At 45.3% G+C, this 19,410-nt stretch overlaps 1 protein-coding gene across 1 annotated transcript in view; it reads right to left on the bottom strand.

Annotated features, from left to right (window-relative positions):
- The window catches only part of Bpifc (BPI fold containing family C), a 46,763-nt gene that overhangs the window by 5,447 nt on the left and 21,906 nt on the right, over positions 1-19,410 (bottom strand). Inside the window, exons 7-13 of the mRNA XM_057758077.1 lie at positions 18,704-18,764; positions 13,217-13,308; positions 11,422-11,598; positions 9,402-9,455; positions 8,002-8,172; positions 7,179-7,246; positions 410-452 (exon numbers count right to left, since the gene is read on the bottom strand). Coding sequence (XP_057614060.1) covers positions 410-452; positions 7,179-7,246; positions 8,002-8,172; positions 9,402-9,455; positions 11,422-11,598; positions 13,217-13,308; positions 18,704-18,764 — 666 coding nt within the window. The remainder of the gene's footprint in view (positions 1-409; positions 453-7,178; positions 7,247-8,001; positions 8,173-9,401; positions 9,456-11,421; positions 11,599-13,216; positions 13,309-18,703; positions 18,765-19,410) is intronic.

Here is a 19,410-nt window from a genome sequence, read left to right as displayed (position 1 = left end):
ACAGAAAAAGAGCTAATATAACATGTCTACTCCCAAGCTGGATGTGGCCTGAATACCACTTAAATTTAACTCTAGAGGATCGTTTCATCTAGGAACCAAACAGCCCCATGAGAATGCCCATTTTTCTAACATCTCACACAGTCTTTCCAATTCTTTTCAAAGCCTTGCAATATGAGTAAAAGTATATTGCTAAGCTAATGGGTTTCATAAATGAAGACCATGAAGGCCCCAGGTTCAGTCTCCCATGCTGCAAAATCAACCAAACACATGAACAAGAAAAAAATCCAAAGCTAAAACTGTGGAGAAATACAGGACTCTGAGGCACAGGAAAGCGCATACACAGGTTACAGCCCAACAGAATTCTGTTTCTCGTGCCCTTTCCAGGGTACCCTGAGCTTGCATTCCCTACCTTCACATCTCTATGTCTGTTCTCTGGCAAAGAGAGGCGGAACCTGAAAGGAAACAGGAAGAGGTTAAAGGGAGGTAGATTTTACAGGGGCGGAGAGATGGTTCAGCAGTTAAGAGTTAAGAGTTTTTCTCTTGCAGAGGACTAGGGTTCAGTTCCCCATCTCCCCACATAGAGACACACCATTTGTAACTCTAGTTCCATGGATTCAATGACCCCTTCTGACCTCCCTAGGCATCAGGCACATGGTGCGTAGATATTCAGGCAACACACTCATATACATTAAATAAATCTAAAAAACAATTTTTAAAAGAAAGCTAAATTTATGTGCTGGAGAGAAGGCTCAGAAGAGCACTGGCTACTCTTCCAAAGGTCCGAGCAACCACACATGGTCACTCACAACCATCTGTACTGAGATCTCTCGCATGCCCGCAGCCTCCTTTACGAGTGGATTCTTGTCTCTGGCTGCAGAGACACTGGCGAGACAAAACCACTGGCCCGGTTCTGAAAAAGACAATCCCAGCTCAGACCATGAGGTGAGCCTGACTTTGGCTTTTGAGCTCTCTTCTGTTCGACTCCCTCATCTGATAGTTAAAGTGCAGCTACTAAGAACAAACTCTTACTGCAGGGCCACAGAGCTGTTGGGAAGGAAGTAAAATCAAAAGATTGTCTTCCTTGAAGACAAATAATATTGTGTCTTGCCTGGGGGTGAGGCATAGTGGCGGAGCCCACTTAGTGTGCCTGTGGCACTGAGTTCTATCATCCTGCAGGTACATGGAGAATTTAAATTTAGCCCATTCAAAAAGTTTTAGAGAAAGTTTATTTGCTAGATTGAAAGCCAGAGTAAAACTGCAAACTCTTAAGCATGATGAAAGGTCATATGTGACCGGGGTCAATATGGTGAAATTGATACAGCAAAAGCCAAGAGGGAAAGTCAAGTGCAAGGTCGTAACAAGGTCACCCCTCCAACCCCACGCGTGCCAAGAGAGACAAGGACAATCCGCCCTACAACCAATGCCTTATGTCTTGTTTCTGTTTCAGTTTGTAACCATGAACTTCTCAAGGACTGAGATCCAGTCTAAATGACTGTATCTCGGCATGGAGTACATTTCTCAGTACATCCCAGCACTAAGCATGACTTTATTGGTTCATCCAGAAGATGTTTCATGAGCACCTAACCCATGTCAGTTAAGGGGCAGGTGCTGGAGATGACTGTGGGCAAAATCAGACTCAGAGTTCTCAGGGAGTTCACAGCCTGGTGGGAGGTGGGGGCGTTATCAAAGAATCTCGACAATTAAAGTTTAATTTCAAATCGAGGTAAATGCTCTGAAGGGAAGAAACGAGTCATCGAGTCTTGTGACAGAGGCACTTGACCTGACCTGGAGGATGCATGAAGGCTCCCAAGGAAAGTCTCCTTGGGTTGAAACGGGGAGGATGGATAGCATTTAAAATGAAAAGCAAAAGGAGGAAGGGGGCCTGGCAGTGGCCCCTTGAGGGGACAGAGCCACAGTGAGGACACAGCAACATGGCGCTGGAGAGGCAGACTACCCCACCATGTGGAATTTGGTCTTGAGTCTGGAAGCAAAGAATCCACGGGAGGTTTTGAAGATGAAAGATGATGGCTGCAGTGTGGAGAGACGACTGAGAGCCAAGAGCTTCTCCGGGGCTCATCCAATGCTCAGCCATGCCTTGGCCGTGCGAAGAATTTAATTTAAAATTGTAGAGAAGGATACAAAGTAGTGCAGACGCCGGTGTTCTTTTGTGGGTTTACGAGGGTAATTGTGTGTGATAGAGCATGGAGTGGGGGACGACAGTCGTGGGGCAAAGCAAGTTGTCCTTTGAGGAAAGCATTCCATAGACACCTCAAGAGTGATCCTTCATATCCACTAATTGCCTGTTCCTCCTTTCCTCTCCCAAGTCAGGCAGGGACCATTGTCCTTCTCTCTGTTCTCTGGACCAAGAGCAGTACAAGGCATGAAATACGTGCTCAAGAAATACTTCTGGATGTAGAGAGACAGAGGAGCAGACAGAGGGGATGGGTAGGAAGTGCTAATTGGAATCCCAGGGGGAGGGTCGGGGGTTCTTTTGAGGTTGAAGACATTCTAAAGAAAGTTTTAGGAAGGTGGGGAAGGGGGAGGATCAGCTAGGGCTGGGGGTTTGAAAGCCAGGACCAGTAGTTGAAGAGCTTTTGAAGCCAGAGTATGGTGCTTTCCCTCACACTTTGGGCCTCTCACTCTTTGTCTGAGTCCTTCTTCCCCTTTTTTGCCTGCTTCTGCTTCTCCAGGGCTGACCTCCTAGCAGAGATCAAACAGCATGGTTTTTCCTTTCCCTCTTGTGAGTGACTGTTGAGATTTACAGGTTGTCTGCTCGAGGGTCTTCCTTTTAAACTCTAGCAGAATTGCCCTTGAACCTAAAAGTAAACTAAACCAAACCAAAACAGAACAACACAAGTCACCCAGCAGGCTGTGGGTTTGACCTTTAGTAGAAGAACTACCCATTTAGCAGGTAAGGATTCCCCAGTGTTTTCACGGGAGTTCCTCTGACAGCCTGGAAATTTTCTCGAGAAGGATCTGTTTAGAGTTTCCTCCTTTGCCAACAATCCAAAAGCACCCTCATGACAAAAATCACAGATGCATTCTCTCTGGTTATGTGTTCCTGATGGCGCATGTTGGGAAATATTTACTCGCCCCACCTGCAAGGAGGCGAATTAGTAGTCGGCTGCATATGTATTTTCTGACTACATTGCTTGGGAGGGGTTGTGGTGTGTGTGCATGCATGCATGTGTGTGTGTGTGTGCATGTGTGTGTGTGCGTGTGCGTGTGTTTGTGTGTGTGTGTGTATGTGTATGTTGATGGATAGAGAAACAATAACGTACGTTTGATTACCTCAAGGTGTTTTGGGTATGTGTGTACACATTCCCATATGTGTGTGCAGGTGTGTATGTATTTGTGCATGTGTCCTTACGTGTGAGGGTCAGAGGTCACTCTCAATCATTCTCCACCTTACGTTTCGAGTCAGGGTCTCTCACTAACCCCTGAGCTCCCTGTCTGACCATGGAGCTCCGGGGATCCTCTGGTCTGCCTCCTCTGCCCTGGGGTTACAGACATCTGTCTCAGCACCTCACTAGATTTTTTATGTTAGTTCTGGGGATCCAGACTCAGATACTCCTGTTTGTGCAGCAAGCACTTCATTGACTGAGCTATCTCCCCTGGCCCTGACTGCCTTGAGTTTTGTAGACTGAGGGTTAGAATTAAGTTTTCTGAATGAAGACCAAGAAAGAGAGAGTATCATTTAACATGGTCTCTAGATCTATAAAACACCTACTATGTGCTAGAGATGCCTCCAAACTCAATTCTATTTAGCTCAGGAGGCTCCAGGACAGAACACTGGGAACCTGCTTTATGATGTAGTGGGCTGGTGCTACAGATTTTCAGCTTTTTTGTCTTGTTTTTTTGAGACAGGGTTTCTCTGTGTAACTTTGGAGCCTGTCCTGGAGTTCACTCTGTAGACCAGCTGGCCTCGAACTGACAGAGATCCACCTGTCTCTCCCTCCCGTGTGCTGGGATTAAAGGCATGCACCACCACCACCTGGCCAATGCTATATCGCTTTTAAGGCTGCTCTGACTTGTCATGTCTCTGGGGACCAGTTTCCCCACCTTACGTGGTCAAACTTGGATTCTGGGATAGGAAGTGAGAACTAACTACCAGGACTGGTAGCAATGGCTAGGCTTTGTGCCAAGGGCTTCATATCCATCACCCCACCCACTTGTCCACCAGATCTACGTAGAGGTGAGAGGTGTGGTGTTTGTCTGATGAGGAAACTAAAACTTAAAGCTTGAAGAGCTTGCTTCAGGTTCGCACAGCTACCAGGTAACAGAGAGAATCCAATCCAGATCCACCTGACTGCATACACTGACTAGACATTCCCGGAGAGGTCAGGCTTGTTAGCAGCATCCCTACCTGTCCACTTCTTTTGTCCATTCCTCTATTTGGTGCCAGCAGTGAGAACAGGGTTGTGTGCCTTTTCTATCCAGGACACTCTGTTCTGTGTCTTCTCTTTTGCTTTTCAATGCTTAGTATTGAGAAATGATTTATTGTCTTTTCCAGTTCTGCATGACACCAGGTTCATGAGTGTCCTAGTCCAGACAGTCATATTTATTTCCTAAGTTCTAGGTCTAGGTGCCATTTTCTACGTCTTAGTTCATCCCTATGCCAAAGGCAAGGTACCACTGTAGGTAAACACCCATGGCCTTGAAAACAGGTTCAGGTTGTGCTATGGCCTTTGGACAGCTCTGTGACCTTGAGAGTAAGTTATCTAAGCTCCGTGACCCTCAAGTCACCTCCATGTGCTCACTGAAGTTATATTTGGTTCTCTCTTGGGTCTCTGTGCTATCCTGCCTCTGGTTCCTGGTCATCTAGGGAGTGTCAGGTGTGAGCGCCCCCTTGTGGCCCTTTTCCTCCTACTGCGTTGCCTCACCCAGCCTTGATATGAGGGTTTGCACCTCATCTTATTGTAACTTATTAGGCCATGTTTGTTGGATACCCCTGGGAGGCCTGCTCCTTTGGGGGAGGGGGAAGGAGGAGGAATGTATCTGGGAGAAAGGAGATGAGGTGGCAGGGACTGGGAGAGAGGCAGGGAGAGGAAACTGCAGTCAGGGATGTAATGTATGAGAGGAGAATAAAAGGAGAAAGATTTAAATGAAGTAAAATGGGTGCTGTGCTGGATGAAGGACCTAGGAGACTTTAAAGCTCAACAGTAAAGAGAAGTAGAGGATGGTGTCCCCCACATAGGAATGAGGGGTTCTCTCAATAGGGACACTCGTGAAATGACATTGTAGGGGCTAAAGGCGTAGCTGAGAGTGAGAACACTTGTTTAACACGCAGAGTCTTGAGTCTGAGCCTTAGCAGAGAGAGACAGAGACAGAAACAGACAGACGGACACACAGAGGACAGAGTGAGCCTGTGTAATTGAATATTTCCTTTTGGATTGCTGGGACTAGACAGAAATGTCAAGTGATAGTTACAGCCAGCATTCTTTGGGCAGCAAACAGACAGTGCACACTTAAGGACTCGCAATGCCACAAACCCCTGAAGCAGGTTTTATCAAAGCATCGTTTTATGGAGAAGGAACTAGAGATCCAGAGAGGTTAGCTAATTTGCCTGCCTGAGACTGATAAACGACAGTGCTGGCACCCCAACCCAGCTAGGCCTGCTCATAATGACACCCCCTCGGGTTTGCCTGTGATTTCTGCATTTCTTATCTGCACAGCCAAGGCTAAGCAGTTCAGCCAGAGTGAGTGAGAAGGCCATGGCATGCTGGGAGTTTATCTGTAGACACTATTGCCTGGCTCTTCTCCTTTGATGTCTGCCTCCTGGATTCCCCAATGGTGCCCTTCCCTTGTGATGACTCTCTGTGACAGGGCCAAAAACCAAACCGGCTTGGCCTGAAAGGCTGCAGGTTGAGTACTAGAGGAAGGAGGGGCAGCGATGTCGGGAGGCGGGGCTGCTGCTCCCATTGCTGAGGACAAGACTGCCTCTCAGCCCAGTCTAGGCAGCCTTGCTAAGCTGTTCTCTGACTCTTTGGCCAAGTGAGACCTGACCCACAAACCTTGCCCCAAATCGGCTCAATGTCTGAATTTAATACAGCATCTTCTGCAGGAACCACCTCTAGACTCCTTCAGTTTCTACCCTGACATTCTTCATATATTTTTTAAAGCCTTGTGTGTATATGTGTGTGTTGTGCTTATCTGTGTGTGCACCAGTAAAGGCCTGAAGTCCATGCCAGATGTCCTCCTCAATATTTTACTTGTCTATCTTTCTCTCTCTCTCTCTCTCTCTCTCTCTCTCTCTCTCTCTCTCTCTCTCTCTCTCTATCTGAGACAAGCTCGCCCACTGACCTTGGAACTCATTGTTTTGGCTAGTCTGGTTGGCCAGCAAGTCCCCAGGATCTTCTGCCTGTGTCTGCCCTTCAGCACCGAGGTTAAACTGTGCACCACCATGCCCACCAGGGCGTCAGAGATTCAAACTCAGGTCCCTACAGGTAATCAGTAAGGAGTTTTCCCACGGAGACACCATCTCTGCCCTTCTTCATGATTCCTGAACTAGAAGAGCTGCCTTTCCCTTTAGCAGCGATGGCTCTAAACAATGTAGCAATTCCTACCCAAATTCGACTAAGACACCAGGTTACTGCCCAGTTTGAATTCCTGCCTTATATTCCCTCAACAGATTGTAATCAAGTAAGCAAAATAAACCCTTTCTTCCCAGAGTTGCTTTTGGTCATGCTACTTTATCACAGCAATACTAACCCTAAGACAAGACTTGAGCATGGTCATAAGGCCAATGAGAAAGGATTTGAAACTTGATCCCTTAATCTCTAAAGATGCACACAGCACCTGAATATATTCCCAGCCCCCCCCCGCCGCCCGCCCCTTCTTGCCATAGCACCATTCAATGTACTCCTCTTTGAGTCACCAAGAGAAATTTAGCCATCACTGGAATGGGTGCTGATAGAATTATCTTTACAATGCCCTTTTTTTTTCTATTTTATCTTACCATTGTTCTTATCAGAAGGAAGAGAAAAACAGAAGCATAATTTTCTTTTACTGAGTTCAGCCTTTGAAATAATCTGTTCTGTTAGGGGCTGAGTGCTGCGCCGACTCACAGTTCCACAGCGGGAAAACATTTGTTTTCTCAATGGCCACCTTGTCTTTGGGGAAGGCTCACTAATTTGTTACCGAGGTTTCCAGCAGTCAAATCAATTGATTTGACTTACCTGTTCAGCGACAAGGAGCAGATCAGTTTTTGTCCCAAAATAGCCAGGCCAACACTGGTGCTAGCGATCTGAAGATGAGAAAGCCCTTGTTACTGAAGTGAGTGGCTGATCTGGACTACAGGTATAATAGTTCCATGATAGGAGTACAGTGGAGACATCCCAAGCCTAGCGTTCCCTCTTATTCAGGAAATGTTGGCAAGATGTATCTCTACTTCTGGGCAGGGCAGCCTGAGTGTATTCTAGCATTTGGATGATTGAAGAAGGAGGAGGTTCAAGGTCAGCTTGGTCCAAATGTGGGGGAAAATACAATCTCGCAGAGAAGGAAGATGAGTGTAAGAATTTCTTGTTTGAGTGTTTCTTTTAAATTAAGTTTTTGGCAGGGCTGTGGATTAAACCTAGGGTCTTAAGCATGCTAAGCAAGTATTCTACCACTGAGCCATATCGTCAGCCCCCTCTTTAATATTGCTTTCCCTAACCACTCTTCTCCTTCATGTGTGTAATTTTGTTTGGCTTCATTGTACTGTTTTTAACTTTTCATTGGTCAGGGAATATTGACTTGATTACAGCTCTCTAATGTAAATGGAAGGGAGCCTGGGAAGTAGAGGTCAGTGAGGTATTTTACACAGAGGGTCATGAGTTCTTCTATCTCCATATAGGGGCACTTCTGTATATGGGCAGGTGGGTCTGTTTCTGGCAGCCCCAGTATCTACTCTTAATTTAGAAATCACCCTTCACTCCAAACATCTAAAGGCTGCTGGCCAGTGATTCCCAGCAGGAACAGGACTGGTACCCAGAGGCTGCCCTCCTGCATCCCCAGACTCACAAAGTCCATGGAGACGATGGGTTCAATGGTGGAGTTCTGCCGTTCTGTGAGCATGATGACAGAAGCAGGGAACTCCAGGCTGAAATTGTTGGGGTGTAAGTTGATCACAGGAGGCCCCATGGCCATGATCTGCAGCATGAATGGCTGGGATAGGACGTAGATCTCTGCAATCTGTCCCATTCAGGGAGAGAAACAGAGATAGAGAGTCAGGAGCTGATGAGGGGAAGGCACAAGCCTGGAGTGGTTTGTGCTAAATCTTGCAACATGCAGTTAAAACAGAAAACACCTCTTTACTTGGAATAACGGTGACTTTATTATCTCTTATCTACTCTTCAAAAAACTCCAAGGCAGGTTCTATAAGCCGTGCTGTTTTATTTTTATTTTTTATTATTTATTCATTTACTTGGTTTTTCAAGACAGGCTTTCTATATGTAGCCCTTGCTGTTCTGGAACTGACTCTATACTCCAGGCTGGCCTTGAACTCAGAGATCTACCTGCCTCTGCCTCCCAAGTGCTGGGATTGAAGGCATGTGCCACCACCCAGCAGGAGTGCTGTTTTACAATGGAGGTTGAGTTGTGGACAGGCCAAGTGCTTTGCTCACAGTTCTCACAGAATAAGCTGTAGACTGAAATTTAAGCCAAGATCCGCCAACCTTGAGTGCCTTTCTCTGAAGCAGCTTGCTCTTCTAAGGCAAACTTGAGCCTGTAAGTCCCTTATGTATGATACCTAGAATGCTATGAAGGGCTGATATTAATAATTGTCTTATTAAAGTCATGTGTAATCCCAGCACTTGGAAAAAAGACTCAGGAGGATCAAAAATTAAAGACTAGCCTGAGTTAAATACAGAGTTCCAGTCTAGCCTGAACTACATGGTGAGACCTTGCCTATAAGTAAACGAACGAATGAATGAATGAATGATGTAATTTAAGGATTAAATATTCCATTCAAGCCAATCATTTTTATATTTAAGTAAATTATTTTAAGAGTGGTAGAATTTTATGGATTAATTATTTTATGAATTTACAATACTTTTAGTTGTACTTTAATGGGCTTTATTTAGGAAATATTTCTGGATATTTGATTAGAAAGAGAAAAATCTTGTAGGATGGAAAGATGACCAAGTATGGTGGTATATACCTTTAATCCCAGCACATGGGAGTCTGAAGCAGGAGGATTGCAATTTTACCCATGTTACATATTAAGACATTTTCAAGAAATGAAAGAGAAGGAGGGTGGGGAAGAAAAGGAAGAAAAGAGAAGCAGGAAAAGAAAAAAAAGTTTATAAAGATGGATCGACTTATGCTTGGATGAAAAGAGAATGTAGAGAATCTAAGAGTCTCCTGGAAGTGACTTCAATGACAATACACCCATCGCTGAGAACCAAAACTCGGGCACTCACCTTGGAGAGCAGACTGCCAATTCCTTGGGTATTTTGATTGAAATAGTTGGAAATCTAAGATAGAAAAGAAGCACTGTATCACTGCAAGACTTTTAAAAAATATTTATTCACTTATGCAATATCTGTATCTATCATCTATCTATCTATCTATCTATCTATCTATCTATCTATCTATCTATCTATCTATCTATCGGTATTTTACCTTCATGTACATTTGTACACCAGCAGAGGACATCGAATCCCATGCGACTATAGTTACAGATGGTTATGAGCTGGGTGCTGGGAATTGAAACCAGGTCCTCTGGAAGAGCAGCCAGTGCCCTTAACTACTGAGCCATCTCTCCAGCCCCTTACTGCAACATTTTCTCTGAGTTGTCTTTTTGGGTAAAATGTAGAATTCTCTCTAATGTGAACTGTAAAGAGGAGGAGCCACAAAATGTTTAGGTAGCCTCATCTTATAGCTCAACCTTAGGGAACCTGATGCCCAGAAAAGGCAAGAGACTTGCCCAAAGTCATACGCCTTTAGAGAAATCCCTTCTTCATTGGAGACCACTGTCTCATAGATGCACGATCTTTATACAAGCACTCTACAGTCATTAGCAGTAAGTCTCAAGTTATTGTTTTCATTTTCAGAGCTCTCCAGAGCATCAGCTGCTTAAGTAATTTACCTGGCGAGCATTTCTTTCGAGTCTAGTGCTACTGTCCTCACCATGACAGCAATGTGTACAATAATAACACACAGAAAGCGAAGATTTAAAACGAGTGCTTTTGAGAAATAGAGATGGCTCAGTGGTTAAGGACCATGGACTGCACTTCTGGAGGACCCGGGTTCAATTCCCAGCACCCACGTGGCAGCTCACAACTGTCTCTAACTCCAGTTACAGGTGACTGGACACCATCACATAGACATACATGCAAACAAAACACCAATGTACACGAAATAAGATGAATCATTTAAAAAATAAATAAACTGGGTGCTTTTTGCTGACTAACCAGAGAAGGTGTTCTTGTGATAAAAGAGAGGTCACATGGCAGAGAGAATCAATAAATATCTGTACCACTACTGCTTGCTGGTGTAAATCAGTTGTAATTACCAATAGGAAAAATCCTTATACTGGTACAATAACAGTATAATGAGGACAAGGATGGAGATGGTGGTAGTGGTGATGGTGGTGGTGGTGGTATTGGGTTGTTGTTGCTGTTGTTGTTATTGGTGGTAGTGCTGGTGGTGGTGGTGCTGGTGGTTATGATGGTGGTGGTGGTAGTTGTGGTGATGGTGGTGGTGGTGGTGGTGGTGGTGGTGGTGGTGGTGATGGTTGTGGTGGTGGTGGTGATGGATGTGGTGGTGATAGTGGTGATGGCCGTGGTGATGGTGGTGGTGGTTATGATGGTGGTGGTAGTAGTGATGGTGGTAGTGGTGGTGATAGTGGTGATGGTGGTGGTATTGGGTGGTGGTTGTTGTTGTTATTGGTGGTAGTGCTGGTGGTGATGGTGGTTATGATGGTGCTGGTGGTGGTTATGGTGGTGGTGGTGATGGTGGTGGTGGTAATGGTGGTTATGGTGATGGTGATGATGGTGGTGAAATAACCCAGAAGCAACAGTTATAGGGCATTTACTCTGTACTGAGGTTGTTCTAGAAGCCATATGTGTTTAAACTCTTTAGTGACTGCTATGACCCTAAGAGTGTGGGACTATCAGCCCCCTTTCTCAGATGAAGAAACCAATGCATAGAAGTAGGCTGAATTGACAAAAGGTCACAGATGATGAGTGGTGGAGAGATATTTATATCTTTGTATTCTAGAATAGTGGCTAGACATCATGAAGAATACTAAATCAGAAGAATTGGAAACCTAACAATCCCCTCTCCAAAATAAGAACAACACTCATTCTATAAACCTTCACTAATTATCTTTTTTAGGAGTGGAATCAAAACTGTGACAGAGAAGTTTATAAAGAGACACTTATTTAAAAAAAGATTCAAGATGGTGGCCACAGCCCCCCCCCCCAAGGCTTTACTTACCTCTTTCGTGGACAGCATGATACCAAGAGCCCCAGATACATAGTGAGCAAAGGATGCAGATTTAAAGAAATACTCGGAGATGCCAATGTATAGCATGGAGTCCCCACTCTGTGGGAGCTCGAAGGGGGCTGGTAGGAAGGGAGGGTCAACGAGGCTTTCCACGGGGTAGAACGCACCCTGTGGGAAGCAGAAACAAAGACCAGTTACCAGGTGAAAATGCAAATGTATCAGACAAAGAAACTTGGATCTCTCAAGTCTGGATAAAGAAAATCCCAGAACCTTCTTGATAAGGACAAGAGCATAAGATCTTTAGACTCCTTGCCTAGCGGCTACGTTTCTGAGCTCTGAGATTAAAAAATTATTTTGTGTGTGAATATGGACACGCGAGTGCAGGTACCCTCAAAGGTCGGAGGCATTGGGTCTCCTGAAACTCTTACAGACAGTCGTGAGCCACTTGGTATGGGTGCTGGGAACAGAGCTCAAGTTCTTTGAAAGAGCAGTTTGTACTCAACAGTGGAGTCATTCCCACTAGCCCAGAACTCTGAAGAGTCTTGGGCATATTCATGTGTATCTTTTCACTATTGGGATGTCACTCCTGGAGATGCTCGAGCTAGAACTTCTCTTAGGAGGGACGTGCAGTCATGCAAGGAACATCTATGAATAGTTCATGAACTAGCCTTCAAGATGTCCAGGTGTAGACCTTTAAAATACACTGCTGGGTAACTGGGGAGACACAGAAGTACTCTGAGAGACACAGACTCCAAATGGCTTAATTAAGAGTTTTTGAGACATGGTCAATCCTAGTCTTATTAGGTATTAAGCATTATTTAAATGTACTGCCTTGAACAGCACTTAACTAATTTGAAAGACTGTGAATGAAGGAGATATAAACCAATTTTCATTCTAAAAACTGTAATATTTTGGGCGTAGTGGTGTAAACCAGGCTTGGCCTCAAACTCACAGTGAATTCCAAGACAGTCAGGGCTACACAGAGAACCCTGTCTCAGAACAAAAAGACTGTGATATTAATTTGGATAAGACTAAACATAAGCAAAATGATGTTTTTCCAGGATCAGTAACCATCATTTCTATATATTTATTTCTGTGGAGGTCAGCAGCCTCAGTAAAATCTGCTAATCAGTACAACCCATTGATGTGTTAAATTCCTCATGCATCTGTGAGTGTGTGCCGTGTTCACATGCATGTGGGGGTGCCTGTGTGTGTGTATGCATGTGCGTGTGAGTGCATGTACGTGCAAGAGTGTATGTGTAGTCCAGAGGTTGATGTTGAATGTCTTCCCTAATCACTCTCCACCTTATTTTTTGAGTCAGGGTCTCTCACTGAACCTGGAGCTTGAGGATTCACCTAGCTGGCTGGCCAGCGAACCCCAGGGATTGTTCTATCTCTGCCGGCTTTGGGAGACTGAACCCAGATCCTCATGCTTATGTGGCAAGGTCTGTACCCACTGAGCCTCTCCTCAGAACCTCCTGATGTGCTCAGTCATAATAAATGTGCTCATTCTTCTCGCAGGCTCCTAGCCTCAAATGTTTTCCAGGAGGGAAGAGGTAAAATATCTTGATATTCCTCACTAAGAAGACAGACATAAGTACAAGGACAACAGTCATTTGCCCATCAAGAAACGGTTTTGGAGTCTTTTGAAAGGGTGCAAGCATGAGGCAGGTACTACAGGAAATGAAATTGCTTGACGGGCATACTTGCACATTTTCTTCTGCACATAATTTTTGTCCTCCAAATATTCCCCATAGCCAGAGGGGTGCTCTAGAACGACAGTTACCTTCAAGTTCAAGTCAAGGTGGTTCTCAGTGATTTCAGGAGGACTGATCAGGGAGCAATCCAGCACAGTGTAGTTGTCAATCTTGGTTAAAACTAAAAAGAAACAAAAAATAAAGGAAATTTTGTGTTCATTAAAACCTTAATCTACGAATAATGTTTGAAACATCAATTTCCCCTTCTCATAAGAAACATGCATACATTTGAAAACTCAGGAAGAGGAAGAAAGAAAAAAGCAAATATTTTCCTCAACTATTAGAGAAACATTAGCAAAATTTTCACACACGCTTTTCATGCGTGTGTCTGTAAAACATTCACACAGCACAATGCATGTGCGATCCTTCTTTTTTAATTTTTAAGACTTCATCATTATTGTGCATGTGTGGAAGTCAGAGGACAACTTCTGGGGCTGGTTCTCTCCTTCCACCCCGTGGGCTTTGAGGATTGAACTCGGGTTGTAAGGCTTGTGTGGTTAGCACTTTTCCCGCTGAGCCACCTCACTGGCCCATGTGGTTCTATTTAAAATTTTTTACATTACTTAATCAGTCTATTTATTTATTGTGTGTATGTGTGTACATACAAATGTGTGTGGTGGTCAGAGGGACAAGTTGTACAAGTTGACTCTCCTTCTACCATGTGGGTCCCAGGAACTGAACTTCGGCTGTCAGGGTGGTGGGAGGCAACTACACACCCCTGAATCATCTCCAAGGCTTCTCTTTTTAAGAAGAAATTAACAAACAATTGGGCTGATGGCAGACGCATACCTCTCCTTTTGTTCCCCTAGATCCAGTTTCCCCAGTCTCATCCATAACCCTGTAGCAGAACACCTGCTGTGGTCCCCCTTTCCTCTCTAACCCCATCCTCAAGGGATCATCACAGAGATCTTCCCACTCCACCCCCACCCCCCAGTTTTCCTTCCTCCAGCTCATCCTAGCCTCCAGCACAGTCTTGGGTTTCAACACTGCGAACAGACGTGCTGAGCAGGCCAGGGAAACAGGTAAGCCAAGCCAAGACCCTCACAGGTCCCTCCTCCCCCTCCAAATCCAGTCTCCCGGTTTATCCCTAGGGCTGCAATTGAAGGCCAGCTGCATTCTTCCCTGCCCCCGCTGCTCACATCTCTAACTACATCTGGCAGATCGCACTGTGAAACCTGAGGCTGTGTTAACAAAATCAACCTTGGGTCAGGAGGCAGAGCCAGCAAGTAGTTGACAGGTATTAGCCAAATGTAGTCAATGTAACGGGTCTTTCTTTGGACAGCCAGCTGCCAAATAATGGCACGGAGACTTCTTATTAATTATGAAAGCTTGGCCTTAGCTTTGGCTTGTTCCCAACTAGCTCTTAAAACTTGTATTAATCTATATTAATCTACATTGTGCCACATGGCTCATTATCTCAGTACAGTACATCATTTTACTTTCTTTTTTTCAGCTGGCAAATCTCTGCCTCTCTGATTCTTCCCCGAGTCCCCCTCTCTCCCTGGAGAAGCTCAGTCTACCCTCTCCTATCCAGTTATTGGCCATTCAGCTTTTTATTAAATCAGTCACAAGGTATCTTAGACAGGTGAAGTAAAACAGAGATCTTCACAGTGTGATCAAATATCCTGCAACAGGGACTGGTCTTATAGAGGTCCTCAAACAATCCAGGCTGTTCCCAAGACAATGATGGATTATTTTCTGAGAACTGACATCCTGGCCCCACTGCCAAGGATAACACCCACAGAACTCATCGAACATGGAGAAACTGAGCTGATGCCTACATGAATCCTTCGTCTCTCCATTCTAATGTTTATGGTGCAGGAAAGGACCCTGCACACTACCCAACGAGAAACATAAGCACCAGCCCAGCCACAAAACCTTTGACCTACAATTTGACCTGCTTGCAAAATATAATAAGGCAATGGTGGGGTAGAAATTGTGGGAGTAGCCAAACAATGTCTGATTTGAATAAGGCCTACTCAAGGAGTTGGAACCCATACCTGACATTGCTTAGGAAACAAGAACCAGAGATTAGATAGCTCAGAGACCTAGGGTAAAACCAAACACTACTGGTATAAAAAATAGTATCAATAAAATGACTCCTAATGATATTCTGCCATATTCATAGATCAATGGCTTGTCCAGTCATCATCAGAGAGGCTTCCTCTGGCAGAAGATGGGACTAGATGCAGAGACCCACAGCCAGACATCACACACACACACAGCTCTAAATGGGAGGTCTTCCTCGAATCCTCCCTCTTCAGAGCTCAGGGAACCCTGTAGAAGAGAAGGCGCATAGAGTGTAAGACTCAGGGGGGATGAAGAACACCAGGAGAACAAGGCCCTCTGAATCAACTAAGCAAGACCCATATGAGCTCAGAGACTAAAGCAACAAGCATAGGGCCTAAGGTCTGCACCAGGTCCTCTGCATATATATTATAACTTCTAGCTTAGTATTTCAATGGGTCTCCTGAGTGTGAGAGTGAGTGGGTCTCTGATTCTTGTGTCTGCTCTTGGAACTATTGCCCTCTGGTGGGTTTCCTTGTTCAACTTCAGTATGGTGGTTTTTGCTTCATCTTATTATATTATATTTTGTTATGTTTTACTGTTATCTCTTAGAAGTCTGTTCTTTACTAATTAGAGGCAGAAAGGGAGTAGATCCAGAAGGGAGGGTAAGTGGTGAAGAACTGGGAGGAGCAGAAGGAGGAGAAACCATAATCGGCACATATCATATGAGAGAAGTATCTATTTCCGGTAAAGGAAAAAATGAAACAAAGAAGAAATTAACACAAAGATCCTTATCAATATTAAATCATAATATCAGATTGAGAGGCTTCTAACTGCAATATTAGAGATTCTATGTAGTTAGACTTTCATTTTTTTTTATGAAATTGGTTTTTAATTAATTAATTAATTAATTATTATGTATACAGTACCCTCTCTGCATGCACGCCTGAAGGCCAGAAGAGGGCACCAGACCTCATCACAGATGGCCGTGAGCCACCATGTGGTTGCTGGGAATTGAACTCAGGACCTTTGGAAGAGCAGGCAATGCTCCCAACCTCTGAGCCATCTCTCCAGCCCCTAGACTTTCATTTTTTAGAGACAATAAGTATGCATCACTATTGTAGTTAAAATAGTTTTGTTTCTCTTGTAGCCCAAGATAGCCCGGGAGTCCCTGTGTAGCCCAGACTGGCCCGATTCATAATTCTCCTTCATTGGTCCTCTGAGTGCTCAGAGAGAATTTATTTAAAAAGAGATGTTATGACAAAGGAAACACTCACCAAGTTAGAGAGGCCATGAAATTCTTACACATGGTGCTATTAATGAAACGTTTGTGTTTGCATTTTCAGAACAAAGCCAAAGGCAAAACGGAGCAGGGTACGCCAGTGAGCAGAGTTCCTGGGAGGACTTGGTGTGGGAAAGCGGCTTTGCTGTCTACTCCGTACTCTGTGATCTGAGGACTTCTTTCAGGTTCTAGAGGAAGGTACCCCAGGATCACCTAAATATCACAAAAGGATCCCTTCTTTCCGATCCTGTTTAGTTTGTGCCAATGATGGGGATTAGAAGCAGGAGGAGGAGAAGCAGCTTGCTGAGTTAGTAAGAACACAGTGCCATCCTGTGTCACCATGGCCTTCACATTTTTAGAATTTATTTTTACTTATGTGCGCTTGCTTGTCCGTATGTGCACCACAGTGTGCAGGTGCCCATGAAGGGCACAAGAGGGTGTCATAACTCCCAGAACTGGACTTAGAGTTGGCTATGTACCACCAGATGTAGATTCTGAGAATTAAACCGAGGCCTCTGTAAGAACAACTGGCACTCTTAGTTGCTGTGCCGTGTCTCCAGCCCTAACTATAGCTTTTAAAATGTTCTAAAAGTGCCTAGTCTACATAGATCCTATCACCCTCTGTGAGGCAATCAGGATGGGGATTCCTAACAGTGAAGGCAGTGAGGTTTGGGGATGAAGACACTAGCCCAAGGTACACAATACACGGGGCCCATCCTTCTCTTCTTCCTTCCGATCCACTCGGTTCCTTTCTATCTGCACCCACTCACCCATCCTCTGTCCATTTCCTTTCATTCTCTCATCAGTTCAGTATTTACCAACCTGGCAGCCAGGCCCTGTGCCTGACGTTAGAGCAAAGCTCCTGCCCCCAAGGATCTTAGAGTCCAGAGGAGGAGGGGACAGACACATGACCTGTAAATCCTAATCCAATACAGAAAGAACCCCCCCTTGAAGCTGATCTGATGATCCGGCCACACAGTCTTCCGCTGGCTCAGGGTGAAACCCTGAGATCCCTCCTGAATACCTCCATGACCCACATTTGACCTGCTGGCAATTAGCGCTGTCTGCTTACAAGGTATGTATGGACTATAGGGACAGGCCTTCCCTCTCTGTCACTCCACCTGAGGCTAGTTGCAGTCTTTGCTCTAAGGGTCATTGTTCTGCTAAATGGTCTCTCTGCCGCCACCTCCCTCTTCCATCCTGTCTGTTATTATCTGGGACACCAGAGTGACTCAGACAAAGAGATAGGCTTTGCAGTGTCCCAGATCCCTGACAAGTCTAGCCACCCCTCCCCCACCTGCAAACTCAGTTCTCACGCTCCCTTCACCAGGCCTCCCTCTAGTCCTAGGGCTCTCTTCAGCCACTCTGTTGCACTCAGCGCACTCCTACCTCAGGATCTTGGAGCACGTGATCTATTGTTCCTGACTGTTCTTCACACACGCTATGATTTGAACGTCCCTCTAAAACTCACACTTAAATTTAATTACTAATATAATTGGTGTTGGGAGGTGGGGCTTTCATAGGTGACTGGGTCATGGGACAGTGCCCTCTGGAATAGTCCATGGCTATCGGAGTGGGTTTGTTACACATTTGGCTTGATTTCGTCTCTGTCTCGTGGGCACCCACTTGCCCTTCTGCCGTGTTGTGACTCCTCATGGAAACCATCGCCGATGTAAGTCCTTAATCTTGGACTTTTCAGCTTCCAAGACCAAGCGACAAATACCCTTCTGTTGTTTATAATTCATCCAACTTCTGGTATCCAATCCCAGCCACAGTAAAGGACCCAGACAATCCAGATTGGAACTACAGGCAGCTTGATTGCTAGAGGAGGAGAAGCTAAGATGTGAAACAGAGAGGTGGAGACAGAACGCGGACTGACGTGTGGGCTTGCTACATACGGAAGGCAGCCCCCGAAGGGGTCAGAGAAGGCTAGGCAGATAACCTGGCCATGAAGACAGATTTAGTGCCAAACCTTGGATTAGAGCCTGGAGGGCTTTTCTTCCTAGCTCTGCCCACTTATCCCTGAGACCCTCCTCTGCTGCAGTAACAAAGCTGGGTAATGGTCAAGTACATGTGCTATGCATAGGGTTTGTCCCATATGGAGTCCTGGGGCTTTAATTGCAGAAGAAGAACAGAGTGACGAAAAGGCGCTTCATGGCCTAGAAGAAAAGACTGGGTAAGGTTCGAAGCTGGGGAGAACTATCTAGAAGACAGTTCCACGACTCACCCTCCAGGGCGCTGATGTTGACATTGAGGGCTTCCACTTCATTGATGACCATGGGACAGAGCTGGACCAAAAGAATTTTTTGAGAAATCACGTTGCCATGTTGAAGAGCGAGCCTTCTGCTGAGAAGACATTATCCCTGTTGCCATGACAATGCTCCTCTAAATTAGCTGACGCTCTTGGCCTGCAGCCTCCGCGGGTGTGGGCAGTGTGTCACTGAGTGCCGGCTGAGCTTCAGAGCAACTGAAACCACACCCAGCTAGCCCGCTGAAAGGGCCTGGCTCTTCTCTCTGGACATGTCAAGGCCTGCGCTCTGTCCACGGTGTTGGCGTCACACCTGAGGAACCTGCTGCGAGAGCCGTGTCTCTGCTGACTGGGTGCCACTGCCTCCCATTGCATCAACAACGCTAAGTCCTGCCTGGAGGGGCTTCACTTTCACTGGGGCTAATTGAAGAGATGGTGAGATTGGGGATCCACTTAGGACTCTGTTGCCCCCTCTCCCTCTCCTCTCCTTGAGATGTGGTCTTACGTAACCCATGTTGACATTTGGATTTTTTTACGTCGCCTAAGATGACCTTGAAATTATGATACTTCTGCTTCCACCTTCCAGGTGCTGCAATTATAGGGATGCTTTACCCTGTCCAGTTTATGTGGTGCTAGGGAACAAACCCAGGACTTCATGCATACAAGACAAAATCTTTACCTTGAGA

The sequence above is a fragment of the Chionomys nivalis genome, chromosome 25 (assembly GCF_950005125.1).
Source record: "Chionomys nivalis chromosome 25, mChiNiv1.1, whole genome shotgun sequence".
Classification (NCBI taxonomy): Eukaryota; Metazoa; Chordata; class Mammalia; order Rodentia; family Cricetidae; genus Chionomys; species Chionomys nivalis.
This window is presented reverse-complemented; position numbering and strand designations above follow the sequence as displayed.